This window comes from Nomascus leucogenys, chromosome 9, assembly GCF_006542625.1.
Source record: "Nomascus leucogenys isolate Asia chromosome 9, Asia_NLE_v1, whole genome shotgun sequence".
Taxonomy (NCBI): Eukaryota; Metazoa; Chordata; class Mammalia; order Primates; family Hylobatidae; genus Nomascus; species Nomascus leucogenys.
The window spans coordinates 92275074-92293130 of NC_044389.1; the positions used below are offsets into that span (position 1 = coordinate 92275074).

The window sequence follows — 18057 nt, forward strand, 5'->3', positions numbered from 1 at the left end:
TGTATGGTGGCTCACACCTGTAATCCCAGCACTTTGGGAGTCCAAGGCAAGTGGATCACTTGAGGTCAGGAGTTCGAGACCAGCCTGGCCATCATTTAGTAGAGACCATCATCCATCTCTACTAAAAATACAAAATTAGCTGGGTGTGGTGGCACATGCCTGCAATCCCAGTTACTCGGGAGGCTAAAGCAGGAGAATTGCCTGAACCTGGGAGGCGGAGTTTGCAGTGAGCCAAGATCATGCTACTGCACTCCAGCCTGGGCAACAGAGCAAGACTCCGCCTCAAAAAACAAAACAAAACAAAACAAAAACTTACATTCACACACACACGAATGTTTATAACAGCTCTATTCATAATCAACAAAAACTAGAAACAACTCAAATGTCCTTTAACAGGTGAGTGGACATATACTGTGGTATATCCACACAGTGAAATAATACGCCAAAATAAACTGCTGATACACAAAACAATTCAGAAGAATCTCAAAGGCATTACACTGAGTGGAAAGGACAGTCTCAAAGGTTACACACTGTATGATCCTATTCATGTGGCATTCTCAAAAAGACTAACAGGCGTGGCTGCATGGTGATGGCTCACGCATGCCATCCCAGCACTTTGGGAGGCAGAGGCAGACAAATTGCTTGAGCTCAGGAGCTCCAGACCAGCCTGGGCAACATGACGAAACCTTACAAAAATTAGCTAGGCGTGGTGGTGCATACCTGTAGTCCCAGCTACTCGGGAGGCTGAGGTGGGAGGATCACTTGAGTCCAGGAGGTTGAAGTTGCAGTGAGTGGAGGTTGCAATGAGCCAAGATCACACCACTGCACTTCAGCCTGGAATACAAAGTGAGACCCTGTCTCTAAAAAAAAACAAAACAAAGCAAAACAGAAAAACTACAGTAACAGAGAACCAATAGGAAATACCAGGGGTTAGGATTATCTGGGGTGATGGAACTGTTTTGTATCCTGATTGTGATGATGGTTATATAAATCTCCACTTTTATTAAAATTCATAGAATTGTATACAGAAATCAATTTTAAAATAAATCTTGCTGTGTATTCACTTTATATTTACATGAGAGTTATGATTTTACTTTTACACAACTTATATTCTAACACCATAGAGGGACTGTCTGTCTTTATTCACTTTCTGCATCTCACCCTAGGGGATGCTGGTATGACCTACACTCCACTTTTTACTTTGCACCAAACACCCCTAAACAGCTTGACAGAAACTTGAACATTTTCAGTAGCAAAGGAGGCAATAATCGTTTTGTTAAAATACTTCTGAGCTGATAAATAACAGCTTATCCGTCATTTGTGCCTCGGCAAGGCTTACTTTCTCTACTTTCCACTGCTAGCTGAGAGCCCACATTGGGAGAAACAGCAGTGAGGCTGGACAGCCCTCTGGGAGGCAGTGGGGAGGATGTCCACGGCCACTCACTAGAGCAGCTTTGCAAGGAACTCACGGAAATCTAAAAGGGAAGATGCAGGGGTCAGGGAAGTCACAGCCTCCTCACTTCACAGCTGTGCCAGGACGCAGCCTATCCTTTTCCAGTTTTTGGCTTTAGCTGTTTTTCCTTAAAAATTACCAAGGTGCAGCCAGGCGCGGTGGCTCACGCCTGTAATCCTAGCACTTTGGGAGGCTAAGGCGGGCGGATCACGAGGTCAGAAGATCGAGACCATCCTGGCTAACATGGTGAAACCCTGTCTCTACTAAAAATACAAAAAATTAGCCGGGTGTGGTGGCAGGCGCCTGTAGTCCCAGCTACTCGGGAGGCTGAGGCAGGAGAATGGCTTGAACCTGGGAGACGGAGCTTGCAGTGAGCAGAGATTGAGCTGCAGCACTCCAGCCTGGGTGACAGTGCAAGACTCCATCTCAAAAAAAAAAAAAAAAAAAAATTACCAAGGTGCAAGTCTAATAAATGATACCATTATAGATGCCTTTTTGGTTTTGAAGCACAGAGGCTCTCAGCTGACCCACAGTCACACAGAGACAGATCAAGAGGCACCATCTATGGCCAAACGTGACTTTGGGCAGAAGTGAACGAAAATGAATGAAATGAGAACCTAAGTTTCCAGGACTCCAAACAGTTTGGTGACTCCAGTGTGGGCTGGGAGGCTGTCCTACAACCCCAGCCGTGACCACAGACCTGCTTCCCTGCCCAAGGACTTTAGCTCTTTTGCATGATGAGAGAAGTCTCCAGAACGGGCCTGGGTGGGACTTTGAGTAGGTGGAGTTCCATGGAGCACAATGCTGTTTCTAATACCTGACTTGCAGTCAACACTGCTGCTAGTTCATTTCCATTTTTCCAGCAGAATTTTGTCAATTAACCAGTGATATGCAAATAAATGCTTCTGTTTATTATTAAAAAGAATTGTTGCTTTATCTAAATATCTACCACACTGCTCTCAGTGACATTAGCCTGCTTTCTGAGGGCAGATTTTCTTATACACCTTGTTCATTATAATAGGATCTGACAATATTAAGATTAAACAGTAGCTTTGATTGCAGCTTTTATTTTGTTATCTTCTTGAGAACAAGGAACTTAAAATAACAAATGTGTCAGAGGGTCAAGAAATCAAGAAAATGGGGCTAGGCCAGACCAGGCAGGTGAATTACCTGTTTTGTTTTGATTTGTTTTGTTTTGTTTTTTGAGACGAAGTCTCGCTCTGTTGCCCAGGCTGGAATGCAGTAGTGTGATCTTGGCTCACTGCAACCTCTGTCTCCCAGCCTCAAGCTGATTCTCCTGCTTCAGCCTCCCAGGTAGCTGGGATTACCAGCATTCACCACCATACCCAGCTAATTTTTGTATTTTTAGTAGAGACAGGGTTTTAGCATGTTGGTCAGGCTGGTCTCAAACTCCTGACCTCAAGTGATCCGCCCATCTCGGCCTCCCAAAGTGTTGGGATTACAGGCGTGAGCCACCATGCCCGGTCAATCACTTGTTATATACTCACGCATATTGGGCATCTGTTACACTAGCAGTAAATTAGGGGGTTTGGGAATTATTTATCTTTAAGTATTACTTGAAGCACAAGGTGGGAGGGAAGAATTGACTGAGGTCCAGATGAATTTTCTTTTTATTTTGAAGAAAAGAATAGAAAAATAATCCTGTCAACTGCTATTTGAGAATTACAAAGCTCTATGTTAGTTTTAACAAGTACTAAAAGTTTTATACTTTCTAATTAAATATTATATTTGCTGCAGCTAAGTAGAAAGGTTAATCATGTATCATTGAATGCACCCACCATGCATTTTAATAAAATCTCTAAGCAAAAGTTAGTATTTCCCAGAGAGATCATCTTAACCCCTTTCTCTTATTTGTAAAAAAATAATAATAATACATTGGACATTGTCACATACATAGTTAAGATTTTAGTAAATTAGAAACCAATAGTAGGAAGGTCAATTAGAAGTGCAGGAAGCACAGATAGGTTCACCTGTTTTCTAAAATTGCAAGGTGGCGTTGTAAGATTGGAGAGCTCAGTTCCAACAGTCAGTCCAATACTTAGTCACTGAATAGAGTGACTATTCAGAGTTACCTACAAAACAGAGGCAGGAGTGTTTCTCACAGAGCGTGCTGCCTGATGTAAGAACAAGGAGTCATTTGGCATGAAGGAGAAAATATCTGATACACCTCCAGGAAATGCAATCTTATGAATGATTAAAAAGAGAATTTCCTGGAACTCCTGAACTGTAGTTTCTTATTGCTATAAATAGAAGCATTTCTTTTGGACTTCTTTCCCATGAAGCCTGCCAGGTTATATTAATAAGGACTTCAGTACTTCAATAAATTTCATTTCATGCATATGGAAATAAACATTTGGAAATTATAAAATTAACTCTGGTAAAATTAATTCTCAGAGCATCAGTTTTTGGTTAAAGACAGCAGAACTTTTACCTCTCCTGCAGAAACTTTAGCAAAACTACCTCAGGAAACAGGGATTTACTGTGGGATCCAAAGCTCTAAGGGTTATTTTTCTACATTCATAGGTGGATGAAAAGGAGGGCAGGTAAATATAGAATAGTTGGCTGGCTCTAAATCGCTTATTGACATTTTCAAAGTTTAATCCCTTGCTCCTTTTTGATACCATCGACTATTTAAATACATAATTTTAGGACAAGGCTGGTGGGAGAAATACAGGTCATGAACCCAGCCCTCTTGGGGTTTCAATTTAAGCAAGAAGACTTTGTTATGTGGAAAATAATCACAATACCAGGAAGCATTCAATAAATTCCACATGAGTGATAAAGATGTGAAAGTCTCCAGGAGTTCAATGTTGAAAGAAATGTATTCAAATTGGGTGTCCTAATCCACCCAATCTATTCCAAAAGGATGGGAACAAGACATTGTTCAAAGTAGAGACAGGATTTGTTCTGGGTAGTGTCTGATTGTGTGAGTGTGTGTGAGTGTGTATATTTCTTTGTTGTCTGTCTTTTCACTACGATATAAGTTTCATGAAGGCAAAGGTTTTTGTTTACTGCTGTATCTCCAGCACTGGAACAATTCCAGGCACATAGAAGGTGCGCAATAAGTATTTGTTGAATGAATGAATTGTAGAAAAGAAGGTAAGAAGGTGTTTACATGTGACTAAGAGACAATATCTGTTTCTGAAAGACTTTAGTAGTCAAGATTTGGGGGAAGAAGCAACAACAGTTTAAGTTATGGCTAAAAAGAGGGTAGTGGGAAATTATTTTAAAAACAAAAATGTTTTAGGAAATCATTATCCTGTAGATCAAGATTGAGTGACAGAAGTATTAAATAAAGCATTTGCTGTAAATATCTAAAAGGCTCTAGACATGAGCAGCGTGGAAAGAGAATATGAAAAAGGAGACAGAAAAACAACTAACTTTTAAATGTGTGTAATAAACTCATGTTCAATCAAGTGAACGTTCATGAAAACTGGTCTGAATACAAAAGAACAGTGTAGACAGAACTTATCATACATTTCACAAACAGGTCTAGTGAATGCTATTTTTAAATGTTTACATTCAAATGTCCTCTATAAGGAAAAGCTTTAGAAGAAATGTTAGATATGTTGGTTTCGGTGAAGACTAAGGAAGGAGGAGAGTGGATAACCAGGGAACGAATTAATCACGTCTCCTATGAGTGTTTTGCCATGAAGGGGAGTATAACTAAAGCCTTCGAAACCAAAAGTAATATGGTGTCTCGTCACCCAGGAGACAGAGATTTAAGTTTACATGCTGCATGGTAATGATATTCATCAGGAAAAAGAAATCCATACTTTCCCTTTCTCTTCTCCATATTAGAACACTTCACACGTAATTGATCTTCTTTCCCATCTCTTCTCTCCTCTCCCTTTCAAAAATGTAGCACTCCATGGTTCTCGATGTCTCATTATTCTTTGTCAATATCTCTCACTTTTTTAATTTATTTTTTTCCTTTATGACCTTCTTTTACATTTTTTTTAAGTTCAGAGGTATATGTGCAGGTTTGTTACACAGGCAAATTTGTGTCATGGGCTTTTTTTTTTGTACAGATTATCTCATCACTCAGGTATTGAGCCTAGTACCCATTCCTTATTTTTCCTAACCCTCTCCCTCCTTCCACCCTCCACCCGCCAGTAGGCCCCAGTGTGCGTTGTTGTTCCCCTCTATGGGTCCATGTGCTCTCATCATTTAGCTCCCACTTATAAGTGAGAACATACAGTATTTGGTTTTCTGTTCCTACATCAGTTTGCTAAGGATAATGGCTTCCAGCTCCATCCATGTTTCTGCAAAGAACATGATCTCACTCTTTTTTGTGGTTGCATAATATTCCATGGTGTATATGTACCACATTTTATTTACCCAGTCGATCATTGATGGGCATTTAGGTTGATCCCATGTCTTTGCTATTGTCTCACTCTTTTTAACATAAAATATTCTCAATGGCTTATCAGATGAATGCAGTTAAAATATTTTATTCTATTTCCAGGAGTCCAAAGTTTTAATAGTCATAAGACAAGAAGAGTTGACCAAAAGATAGGCAACAGGACAACAGGGCTATGGCTAATCTACCCCTCAATGGACCAAAGGCTAAGAAGGGAAGAGAGAAGGGACACACATTGAGCCCCTAAGTGTGCTAGGTGATGGTCAGGCACTTTCCTGACACCATCTCTCCTCTTACAGCAGCTCTTTGAGGCAGGGATCATCATTTTCATTTACAGTTCAGAAGACCAAGGCCCAGTTGTGTCTGAATCCAAAGTCTCTGTGTTCTCCCTCATGCCAACAATCCTCTTAAATCCTAGGAGTGCTTCAGGGTTTGTCTTGAAGTGGGGAGTGAGCTGCCAGAATTTGCAGAGAAAGAGGGAAAGTGAAGACAGTACAAAGAAGGAATAATTATTGTCATTTGTTTATATTTGTTCTCCCTGGACATGCTATAAAGGAGTCAAACATCTGTTCCTTTCAACAAACAGCATTCAATAATTAATTTTTAATATTTAATCAATAAATAATTTTTTACTGCCCCTGATGAGCCTGATACTATTCTAGGCTCTACGGATATAAAGATAAAAAAAAAGGCATGGTCCCAGATCTCAAACAGCTCATTGTTCAGTAAGAAAGACAAATAAATCAACACAAATCAGTGCAGGCTATGGATGAGATAGAATCCATTCACAAAGGAGTTTCAGTTTCACGGGATGACTAATGGCTGTGTTCTGGAGATCTAATGTACAGCATGGGGACATTACATTATATTTAATAATACTATAATGTATACATGAAATTTGCTAAGAGAGTAGATCTTCAATGTTCTCACCACAAAACTACAAAAAATGAAAGGGAACTCTGTGAGGTGACAGAGTGTTAAATAACTTAATCGTGGTAAACATTTCACAGTATACACAGATATCAAAACATCATGTTTAAATGTACATAATAATTCATTTGTCAATTAAGCCTCGATAAAGTGAGGAAAAACTATAGCTAAATATATAAATAATTAAAAACCCAAATTCACAAAAAAATGGGCACAAAGTAAATGTTTACCCTGGTGTGATCAGAAAAGGCTTCACAAAAACAAAGCTATAAAGAAAATAAAGAATGAATGGGAACTTGCCACAAAACAAGAAAGGCTATTCCAGGGTGGGCCATGTTTGGAGTGTGGGCTTCAGCTATAAGATGAGAGGGAACTTTGTTTTCGACAGAGTCATATGATCTAACTTTCATTTAAAAAGGTGTGTAGCAGCTGGCCATGGTGGTTCATGCCTGAATTCCCAGCATTTTGGGAGGCCGAGGCGGGTGGATCACATGACGCCAGGAGTTTGAGACCAGCCTGGTCAACATGGCAAAACCCCTTCTCTAATAAAATTTTTTTTAAAAAAATTAGCTGGGCATGATGGCATGCACCTGTAACGCAGCTACTCGGGAGGCTGAGGCCCGAGAATTGCACGAACCTGGGAGGCGGAAGTTGCAGTGAGCTGGGATCACACCATTGCACTTCAGCCTAGAGACAGAGTGAGATTCTGTCTCAAAAAAAAAAAAAAAAAAAAGGTGGGGGCTAGCACCTCTGGGGGTGCATGCATGGAGGACGGGTTTATGGAGGGCTATGTGAAAGCGGGAGGATTTACAGTACAATAAGGAGGTTGCTGTGATTTACATATAACATAAAGGCCTGAACTAGTGAAGTAAAAGTGAAAATGAAGGGAAGAAATAGATGTAGGAGAGTTAAGACATAGAGTGGATAGGACTGTCTTGGTCATTCCATATTGGAGATAAATGAGAAGGACTTCAAGATGATTCCTGGGCATGGGTGATTGTATGGGAATATGGTTAACATGAACGAGCACAGGGAAGAGAGTGGGAGGGAAGAGAGTGGGAGGGAAGAGAGTGGGAGGGAAGAGAGTGGGAGGGAAGAGAGTGGGAGGGAGCTTGGGAGCTGCGGTGAACAATGAGTTCAGGTTGGAACATATTGAACTTAAGGTGCCTTCAGAGTGACAGGGCAGAGGACTCCACCAGGCAACTGGACACACAGGTCTGGACTCAAGAGAAGGGTCTCAGCTTTGGAGTGGGAGCTAAAACTGTGGAGAGTAGGAATAGGAGTACTACTCCTGGAGAACATTGATATGTACGGTATTGCAAAGCATGAGAAGATAGCACCAAGGGCCAGAAAATAAGGGATTTATCCATAGAACAAAGTGACATGGATCTAATGAGATCAAGATGTGAGTGCTTCACAGTGTTATGGAAAACATCAGTGTCAAATATCACAATAAAGCAAACTATAGCTGTGTGAGGATCAGCAGCTTGATATTCACAAGTACACAAAATGAGTTCCCACCCAGAAGGATTGCCCAAAAGATTTAGGATTAAGAACCAGATTGAGCTGTAAGAAAAATCAGACAATTTTAAAAAGCCAAGAAAAGCAGAAGAACCAAAGATGAAAGCTGATATGTTCACCCGTCTGGGTGAGGACCAGAGGGAAAGGTGCACTTTGACTGAGGGACTATATGTACGATAGGGTCCTGTGGCTGCTCATCAGTCAAGTGGCCTGTCCCTAGCAAGGGAGCAGAAGGCCGAGTCTTTCCCAGCGCCATAGCTGGGTGGACTAAAGGGGAACACTTGTCTCAGAGGCAGCCAACATTCTGGATGGCCTGTGAAAATAAGATTGCATCTCCTGAAAATGCACGAAGAGACAGAGAGAGATTGTACTTGATTGCTGCCAGGCTTTTGAACTGGAAGGCTGTTTTGGAATTGGGGCCAGATTTGGTCCCTTAGCAAACCAAGGTCACATGCAAGCTACAGTTAGAGGTGAGGCCATAAAAAAAAGCAAGCAAGGAAGCAAGTACAAGTAAGTTACCATGCAGGTGGAGAGAGAAAGAGAGAGGGGAAGAGAGGTGGGCGGGCCCTACAGTTGTCACCTGTTTCACTGAGGACCCTCTGTATCCCTACACTGAATTCCTTTATGTCCTTGTATGGTTGGAGTGGGTTTTGGCTCCTTGCAACTGTTTAGTACAACAATAATAATAGCAACAGGAGCTGACATTGGTTGACTGTTTACCATGTGCCAGGCACCGCGCTAAGCATTTCACACGTAGTGACTTACTTGAGGCTTACAACAGCACCATGAAAATGGTTCTATTTTTATTTCAGTTTTACGGATGAGGAAACAGAGACAAAGAGAAGGTAACCTATTTGCTCCAGATGCATCATTTATAAGTGTGGAACTTGTCAGAAATAACCTTTTCTTGCCAAAGTTTGGATTTCTGTTCTTTTGAATAAATGTGAATGCCTATGAGTGCCAACCAGGTACTGTGCTAAATACAAGAGATGAAAATAAAATATTCAAATAAGAACATTTCTTTGTTCTTGAGGAGCTTTTAGTCCAGCAGGGAGAAGCTCAGAGAGGCCAAAGGGTAGGGCAGAGCAAAACAAAGAAAAGAGAAGGACAAGGAATGGGAAGTAAAGGGAAGGGAAGGGAAGGGGAGGGGAGGGGTGGGGAGGGGAGGGGAGGGGTGGGGAGGGGAGGGGAGGGGAGAAAAGGGAAGGAGAGAAAAGGGAAGGGAAGAAGTGTAGGAGGGGGAGGGAAAGGAAGGAAGGGGGAGGGAAGGGAAGGAGAGGGGAGGGAAAGGAAAGGAGAGGAGAGGGAAGAGAAAGAGAGGGGAGGGAAGGGAAGAAGTGGGGAGGAAAAGGGAAGGAAAGGGGAGGGAAAGGAAGGAGCAGGGAGGGAAAGGAAGGAGCGGGGAGGGAAGGGAAGGAGAGAGAAGAGAGTAGGTCAGGGAATGGGAAGGAAGGGAGAGAGAAGGGAAGGGAAGGGAAAGAGACGGGAGGGGAGGGAAGGGAAGGGAAGAGAAAAGAAGAAGGGGGAAGGGAATGAAGACAGGAGAGAAGGGAAGGGAAGGAGAGGGGAGGGAAGGGAAGGGGTGGGAGGGAAAGGGAAGGAGAGGAGAGGGAAGGGAAAGAGTGGGGAGGGAAGGGAAGGAAAGGGGAGGGAAAGGGAAGGAAAGGGGAGGGAAAGGAAGGAGCAGGGAGGGAAAGGAAGGAGAGGAGAGGAAAGGGAAGGAGAGAGAAGAGGGTAGGTCAGGGAATGGGAAGGAAGGGGAGAAAGACGGGAAGGGAAGGGAAAGAGAGGGGAGGGAAGGGAAGAGAAGAACAGGGAAGGGAAGGGAGAGAGGAGGGAAGGGAAGGACAAAGAAGTGGAGGGAAGGGAAGGAGAGGGAAGCTGGAGAGAAGGGAAGAGAAGGGGAAGGAGGGGAGGGAAGGACAGGGAAGGAGAGGAGAGAGCAAGCAGAAGCTATGGGACTGGAATCACAGGAACAGATGAGAAGCAGTGATGAGAATATTGAGCAACAAAGACTCTAACAACAGAGAAGAAAGCCAGAGCAGAAAATAAAGCAGTCTGAGGAGGAGGGCAAACCACTGCCTATGCCTTGGGAGACTTGGGGCCCAGCCTCCTCAGACAGCAGGGGTCTGGTATCTGTTCCCCACAGCCTCCAATGCCACCGTGGCCCTTACAGGCTTAAGTCTACCATAACTCAATACAGTTTTTCAAAGATTCCAGGAAAGTTCTCACAGGAGAAGTATGTTTTAAAAATATGTAAACATGTAGGGCCAAGCAGGATGGTTCATGCCTGTAATCCCAGCACTTTGGGAGGCCAAGGCAGGCAGATCATGAGATCAGGAGTTCGAGACCAGCCTGGCCAACAAGGTGAAACCCTTGTCTCCAGTAAAAATACAAAAATTAGCTGAGCATAGTGATGCACACCTGTGATCCTAGCTACTCAGGAGGCTGAGGCAGGAGAATTGCTTGAACCAGGGAGGCAGAGGTTGCAGTGAGCCAAGATGGCAGATGGTGCCACTGCACTCCAGCCTGGGCAACAGAGCGAGACTCCGCCTCAGAAAAAAAAAAAAACAACACAGACCTCAAAAGGACATTATAATTGTCCCAACCAAGTAAGAATGTTGCTCTATTTGCTTCTCTTCCTCCTCGTTCCTTCTCCCATGGAGGGTCAGAGACAGTGAGGGAGGCAGGGAGGGCTGTGGAAGCAAAAGTGGGGTGGGAGGAGAGAGCACGGGACCACACACCTGGGCGTGGATTCCCAACCTGCAAAAGTCAGCGGCGGGAGGCAGAAACTCTCACACCAAGTTGGTTACCCAGGGTTGGGCTTTCAAAGGACTGACTAGAGACTGCTGTCCCTGTTGCCATGTTTTAATTAAAGCGACTGTAGGACCCTGTTTTTCCTACAAGTGATCCAAGTGACCCGAGTTTTTGGACAGAGCCAGAAGATAATTCTCTCTGGGTAAGTTTTAAAGAGATGGTAAGAGATAAAAATCAAGTCCCTTTTTAATTTCATCTCATGAGTCTTGCCTGGTTCAACACACTGATGTCAGAAGAAAGCTTCCTGCTGAAGAGCCACCCCTCCCTTCCACCAGCCTGGCTGGGTAATGAGGAACTCAGGACACTTTCTTACCTCCATCCTTTTTCTTTGGTGGAGCTTTTGCTGAGAACAGTATTTCGTCCAGAAGCTGGCTCCGATTTGTCTTCTATGGGAGATCCACATCCAGCACTAAAATGATAACTATTTTTTCTTGTCATTTGAAAATAAACCCAAGCAATTTCAATCATATGGAAAATAACAGTACATTTGCATTTAGAGCTTACAAGGCATTTTTACTTCATTATACAATTTTTACTTCATGATGTAATTTGATTCCTTTCCCCATGATGAAGCCAGAGACCCGGTGTTATTTCATCCACAGCTAAGGAAACGAAACCCACACAGACACTAAGTCATGTGGCCCAAATCACTGCAGGTCCACAGGGCGAAGAAATAGAAGGCGAAACCAGATTTCCTGGCTCCTATTCCAGAGATCTTTCCCATTGCAATGTAAAAGGCAATTGTGCAACTGTATTACCATAAGAAGAATAAAAATCAAGTTGCCCAAATCTAAAATCTAAAACATTTTTCACACTCAAATTAAAGGGGAAGTTATTTGCATACAGATAAAACATCATTTTCTTACTTGGTCTTTTCTTTAGTTGATCTTAAGGAAGATGAAGAAGAAATACTTCGTCCATAACCAACATCTGATTTATCTTCCATAGATGAAGGTGGAGAACTAAAATTTTACACATTTAAAATTATATATAGATTAAAATAATCTATTTGTCAATAGATTATCGTTTTATTCCACAAAACAGAATTTTTTTCGAAAGTCATAACTGGAGCTGACTTTTAACAGTGACATACTATTTTTAAAGTACAAAGGAGAAGTCATTTTTTCTTTGTTTGTTTTTTGAGACAGGATGTCACTCTGTTGCCTGGGCCGGAGTGCAGTGGTAAGATGATGGTTCACTGCAGACTTGACCTCCGGGGCTCAAGCGATCCTCCCACCTCAGTCCCCCAAGTAGCTGGGACTACAGGCATGTGCTACCATACCCGGCTAATTTTTGTATTTTTTGTATAGATGGGGTTTCGCCATGTTGCCCAAGCTGCTCTCAAACTCCTGAGCTCAAAGGATCCGCCTGCATCAACCTCACAAAGGGTTGGGATTATAGGTGTGAGCCACTGCAAAAAGACTATTATAAAGCCTTTCATAAGCTAGAACATAAATTATTTGTATAAAGTGTATCACATAACTACTATAGGGATATGTAGATATACATGATCTCGCTCTCTCTCTTTTTTTTTTTTGAGACGGAGTCTCGCTCTGTTGCCAGGCTAGAGTGCAGTGGCAGTGCAATCTCAGCTCATTGCAACCTCTGCCTCCCGGATTCAAGCAATTCTCCTGACTCAGCCTCCTGAGTAGCTGGGATTACAGGTGTGCGCCACCACACCCAGCTAATTTTTCTATTTTTTAGTAGAGACAGGGTTTCACCATGTTGGCCTCGATCTCCTGACCTCGTGATCTGCCCACCTCGGCTCCCGAAGTGCTGGGGTTATAAGCGTCAGCCACCGTGCCCAGCCATGGTCATTTTAAAGAAGACCGTGGAAGCTTTAATTTTTAGCTCTATCATTTACTTCTTATCTCAAAGAAAAATGTTGGGTGGCAACTGTACTCCAGCACATAGTCCTGGAGAATTGTAAACATGATTCATCTCGGTTTGCTGCTATTTACACTTTCTTCAATGACTCCATGGTAAGAGGCCTTGACTTCAGAATACACTTGAAATTGACTGGCAGTATGGAGTCAAAGAAAGAGAGCAGAGAGTGCACTGATTTGCAGTGGTGGCTATTTCATGGTTATTCCACGTCAGGCTGTGAGTTTATGAGCCGGTGTTTATTTTCATGGAGGTGCTAGATACAGGAGAAAAGAGTCTGGGAATCTTTGCATATTCACATGTCGATGGAGAAACAACAACAAGCAGTATGTGCTTCCCTGCATCCCCTCTCCCTGCAGAGACTCACACATAAGATTTACTGTTTATTAAGAGTACAGCCCGTAGGTCACTTGGTTCTTGTAAGCAGAGCTCCTTCAAAGGCAACAGTTTGGTGCTGGGATTTATCTGTAAGATAATTTAAGGACCAAAAAATAGTATCTGCATGGGTCATGTTTTCGAAAATGAATACAGTTAGAATATATTATCGGCTGTTGGCGGTGTCTCATTTCACACACACAAACATGCACATGTACAATATACATATATAAAATTAGAAATAGGAACCTGAAGCTTGTGAATGTTCTTGCCTTTGGGCAGGACAGATCCAGTTCCTTATCATCTCGATTGCTTTACACTCAGCTGTTTCATCCCGTCATTATCATCTTGGCCCCTGGAAGTATTTGGATTGGCAAATCCATCTATATACCTAAGGGAGAGCTGACTGCCTGCAAAAGTAACTGAATACTGGAACAGATGACTAAAAGTGTTGTGAGCCGTATCTAAAAGTAGGCTAGACAAAGCCTTGTGTGGGCAGTTTCACCAGCCTGGAGGAAGAGGGCTAGACTAGATCACTTTTGAGATCTTTTTCCAATTAAGTTATAGCTGAATCCCTTTGTCATCCAAGATACGTTTCATGGTCCTTTGGGAAGAAGGCAAAAGTGAGCCTTTTAAAATAAGACAGATACTGTCATTCTTCTGCCCAGGACCCTGCCACGGTTCCTGTTCCATTCAGAGTAAAGACCTTTAACCTGGCCTTCGTTAGGTCTCTGGTCTGGGGTCTGCTCTCCTCCCACTTTGCTAGCCCAGCTCTAGCTGCACCGGCCTTCCTGCTGTGCCTAGCACATGCCAAACATATATTCACCTCACAGCTCTTGCACTGGTTGATTCTTCTGCCTAGAAAACAACCCCAGATTTTCCTAGGACTTCCCCCAGCCCCAGATTTGCCCGGGACTAAGGCCCTCACCTGCTGCAAGTTTTGGCTTGGAAATGATCACCCTCTCAGTGAGACCCACCTGACCACAACTTCTAAAATTGCAACCGCCCACCTCAGGGCTCCCCAGCATCTCAGAGCCCCTCACCCTGCCTCTGCCCTGCTCTCTTCTCCCTCCATGGCACCTCTCATTTCTTTTTTTTTTTCTCCTTTTTTTGAGATGGAGTCTAGCTCTGTCGGCCAGGCTGGAGTGCAATAGTGCCATCTCGGCTCACTACAACCTCTGCGTTCCAGGTTCAAGTGATTCTCCTACCTCAGCCTCTCAAGTAGTTGGGATTACAGGTGCGTGCTACCATGCCTAGCTAATTTTTGTATTTTTAGTAGAGACAGGGTTTCGCCATGTTGGTCAGGTGGTCTCCAACTCCTAACCTCAGGTGATCCACCCCGCCTCGGCCTCCCAAAGTGCTGGGATTACAGGCGTGAGCCACCGTGCCTGGCCAGTGCCTCTCATTTTTACCCTGGGATATCATTTATTTCAGTATCATGTTTGGTGTTTATTCTCTGTCCTCCAGCACTGATACCATGGGAGCAGAGACCTTGGTCTCCTTTGTTCACTGACATATTCACAGCCTCCAATATCGGAAACTTAAAACAATATTTACTGAATGAATGAATCAGAGCATCCCCCTTTAAAAAAGAAATTGTCTCGTTAAATGTTTTACAACTTCATGACCAAACACATTTTCTCACGATGTTATCTGATCTACGTCAAGGTTTTCCTGGTAAGTGTTCTGCGATCGTTTTTCGGCTTTTCCCCTCAGTTTTTTTGTTTGCTTTCCCCCCTTGGTTTGGTTTTCTTTTTTTTTTTTTTTTTCTTTTTCTTTTTTTTTTTTTTGAGACGAGTCTAGCTCTGTCGCCCAGGCTGGAGTGCAGTGGCGTGATCTCGGCTCACTGCAAGCTCCGCCTCCCGGGTTCACGCCATTCTCCTGCCTCAGCCTCCCGAGTAGCTGGGACTACAGGCGCCCGCCACCACGCCCAGCTAATTTTTTGTATATTTAGTAGAGATGGGGTTCTACCGTGTTAGCCAGGATGGTCTCGATCTCCTGACCTCGTGATCTGCCCGCCTCAGCCTCCCAAAGTGGTGGGATTACAGGCGTGAGCCGCCCCGCCCCGCCCCCTCTTGGTTTTCTTAAAGCAGCTTTGTCCTGATGCGGCAACATTCTCTTTAAATTATCATAATTGAAGGAGATGGGCTTCCTGGGAGCAATTTCTCAGTGGTTTGTGTGTGTTACGGGGTACGGCAGTGGTGGCAGGAGGTGGGGGAGGCAGAAGGGAGAGTAAGAGTCGAGTTTTAGGCAAGCTGTTTTGAATTATTCAAATTTTCTCTAGTTCTCCACTACCACGATGGAGTGCTTCCTGCAACTGGGCTCAGTGATGTGACTTATGGCCCTGTCTCCTCTGCTTCTTGGAACCAAATTGGTCCAAGAAGGCTTCTGCTGTCAGCCTCGCTCCCCATGTCCTGAGTTCTTGCACCTGCCTGACAAACCACACCTACAGCTTTTGCGCTTCTGAGTTTTCCGATGACCTCAGGAAGGATACAGTGTTAGTGGTGCTTGCTTTCTGAGCTCTGCTGTCTTTAGCCCTCTTGTTCCTGTCTGTGATGTTTTTGTTTTTCCTTTTCCTTTTCCTTTTTCTTCTTCTTCCTGCACAGCTTCTGCCTGATCTTGGGAGCTTTTGGCAACCCTTAAAATTGTTTGAAGTCTGCAGATCATATCTGCATCCTAGTTTTGCTTAAAATGGGATTTGTGGGTTTTTAACATTTTCCCCATTCTCCTCATTGCTTTTGGTTTCCAGAAGAAGTAGAAAATACTGACTAAACCGGTCATGTAAAAAGTGTCCTCAATATTTTAATTTCTAGCTTCTCACTTCTCTCAACATTCATGTAATAGAAATAATAGAGCCCCCAAATTTTAAATGCCACTTTTTTTTTTAAAGACAGGTTGGAGGGCAGTGGTGTGATCATAGCTCACTACATCCTCGAACTCTGGGCTCAAGCCATCCTCCTAACTCAGCCTCCTGAGTAGAGCAGACTATAGATGCATGCCACCATACCCAGCTAATTTTTTAAAGTTTTTTATAGAGACAGGGTATCACTATGTTCCCCAGGCTGATCTCGAACTCCTGCCTCAAGTGATTCTCCTACCTCAGACTCCCAAAGTTCTGGGATTACAGGCATGAGCCATGTCACCTGCTCCTTCTTTTATGCCTTTTTTTTTTTTTTTTTTTTGACAGGGCCTTGCTATGCTGCCTGGGGTGGAGTGCAATTTCTATTCACAGGCACAACCATAGTGCACTGTAGCCTCAAACTCCTGGGCTCCTGGTCTCAAGCAATCCTCCTGCTTCAGCCTCCTGAATAGCTGGGACTACAGGTATGCATCACCAGGCCCACCTATCTCTTCTTTTGTATCCTACCTGAAACTTGAGACTGCCATTAGCAAGCTGATTTAATTACAAGTAAGCAGATTCTAGTTAAAACTGAACAAAAAATGCAAAATCTTATAACTAAAGTTAAGAATGAAGTGCTGATTTTCAAGTTTCTGCCTGTAAAAATATAAATTACATTAGGTGATTATGAAATGGCAATGTAATGGCATCAGGATTAAAGAAAAATTATTATTGTACATAGTAAGCTACAAATAAATGCTGTCACTTACCCGACCATAATCATAGAATCCATCGTTAATTATGTTACTTGATGACAAATAGCCGGTCTGGCTGTATTTCAGGGGAAGATTGTTGTTAAGCAACTTATTATAAGCTGCCTCGCTAAATTTATTTTTCCGAGTTCCTGATAGGTTAACCTCTTCAAGGATATCTAAAGCCCTGTCAATAAAAGCAAAAAGCATTATTTGCTTTATACAAGCCATCCAATACTGAGTCTCCATTTATATACCGACTTCAGATCCTGAAGGAAGAATGGAGATGGAGCTTAAAGCCTCCCCCACTCTCTTAGATAAAGTAATACTGCAGAATTATGAAGACAAATCTGCCCTTCTTAAGGATACATACGCCAAGTAGTAACTCATGTTCAAACAGGTGAAAAGGATGCTTTTGGGGGAAAAAGTTCTCTGTTCATCTAAAAGCAAAATTAGTATTGGACCTCAACTTTTTCATCTAACTAGACAATATATGCAAAGAAGCCAAATGTTTAGAAATTAATAAATGAAACCTGTCTATAGAAACTTAAAACCTGGGGCTAGATGTGATGGCTTATGCCTGTAATTCTAGCACTTTGGGAGGCTGAGGCGGGCAGATCACTTGAGGTCAGGAGTTTGAGACTAGCCTGGCCAACATGGCAAAACCTCGTTTCTATTAAAAATACAGAAAAGTAATCCCAGCTACTCGGAAGGCTGAGACAGGAGAATCGCGAACCCAGGAGGCAGAGGTTGCAGTGAGCTGAGATTGCGCCACTGCACTTTAGCCTGGGTGACAGAGCAAGACTCTGCCAAAAAGAAAAAAAAGAGAAAGAAAAAAAGAAAAGGAAAGAAAAGAAAGAAAGAAAGAAAGAAAGAAAGAAAGAAAGAAAGAAAGAAAGAAAAGAAATGAAACTTAAAACCCTATTTGCTGATGTGTTAAAGGCAACAAACTCATCTGCTTTTGGTCAATAGAACTGATTGGTGAGGGTGGTGAAATGTGGAATTCTGGTGAAAGTTTTAGATGGGTGGGAAAGAAATAGAGGTGATAGACACAGCTTGCCTATTTAATTTTAGCCTTGAAAGTTGGGAGACAAATAGAATT

General features: G+C 42.9%; 1 protein-coding gene across 4 annotated transcripts in view; it reads right to left on the reverse strand.

The window, feature by feature from the left end:
• Window positions 1–18057, reverse strand: part of ARMC3 (armadillo repeat containing 3) — a 111927-nt gene that overhangs the window by 19028 nt on the left and 74842 nt on the right. For 2 of the 4 annotated variants that reach the window (XM_030818466.1, XM_030818463.1), the window contains 4 exons: window positions 16974–17142; window positions 13357–13454; window positions 11972–12067; window positions 11419–11535 (listed from right to left, as the gene is read on the reverse strand). In XM_030818466.1, the coding sequence (XP_030674326.1) occupies window positions 11419–11535; window positions 11972–12067; window positions 13357–13454; window positions 16974–17142 (480 nt within the window). Of the gene's footprint in view, window positions 1–5912; window positions 6292–11418; window positions 11536–11971; window positions 12068–13356; window positions 13455–16973; window positions 17143–18057 lie in introns of those variants that run through there. The other 2 variants (XM_030818465.1, XM_030818464.1) reach the window with 2 other exon arrangements.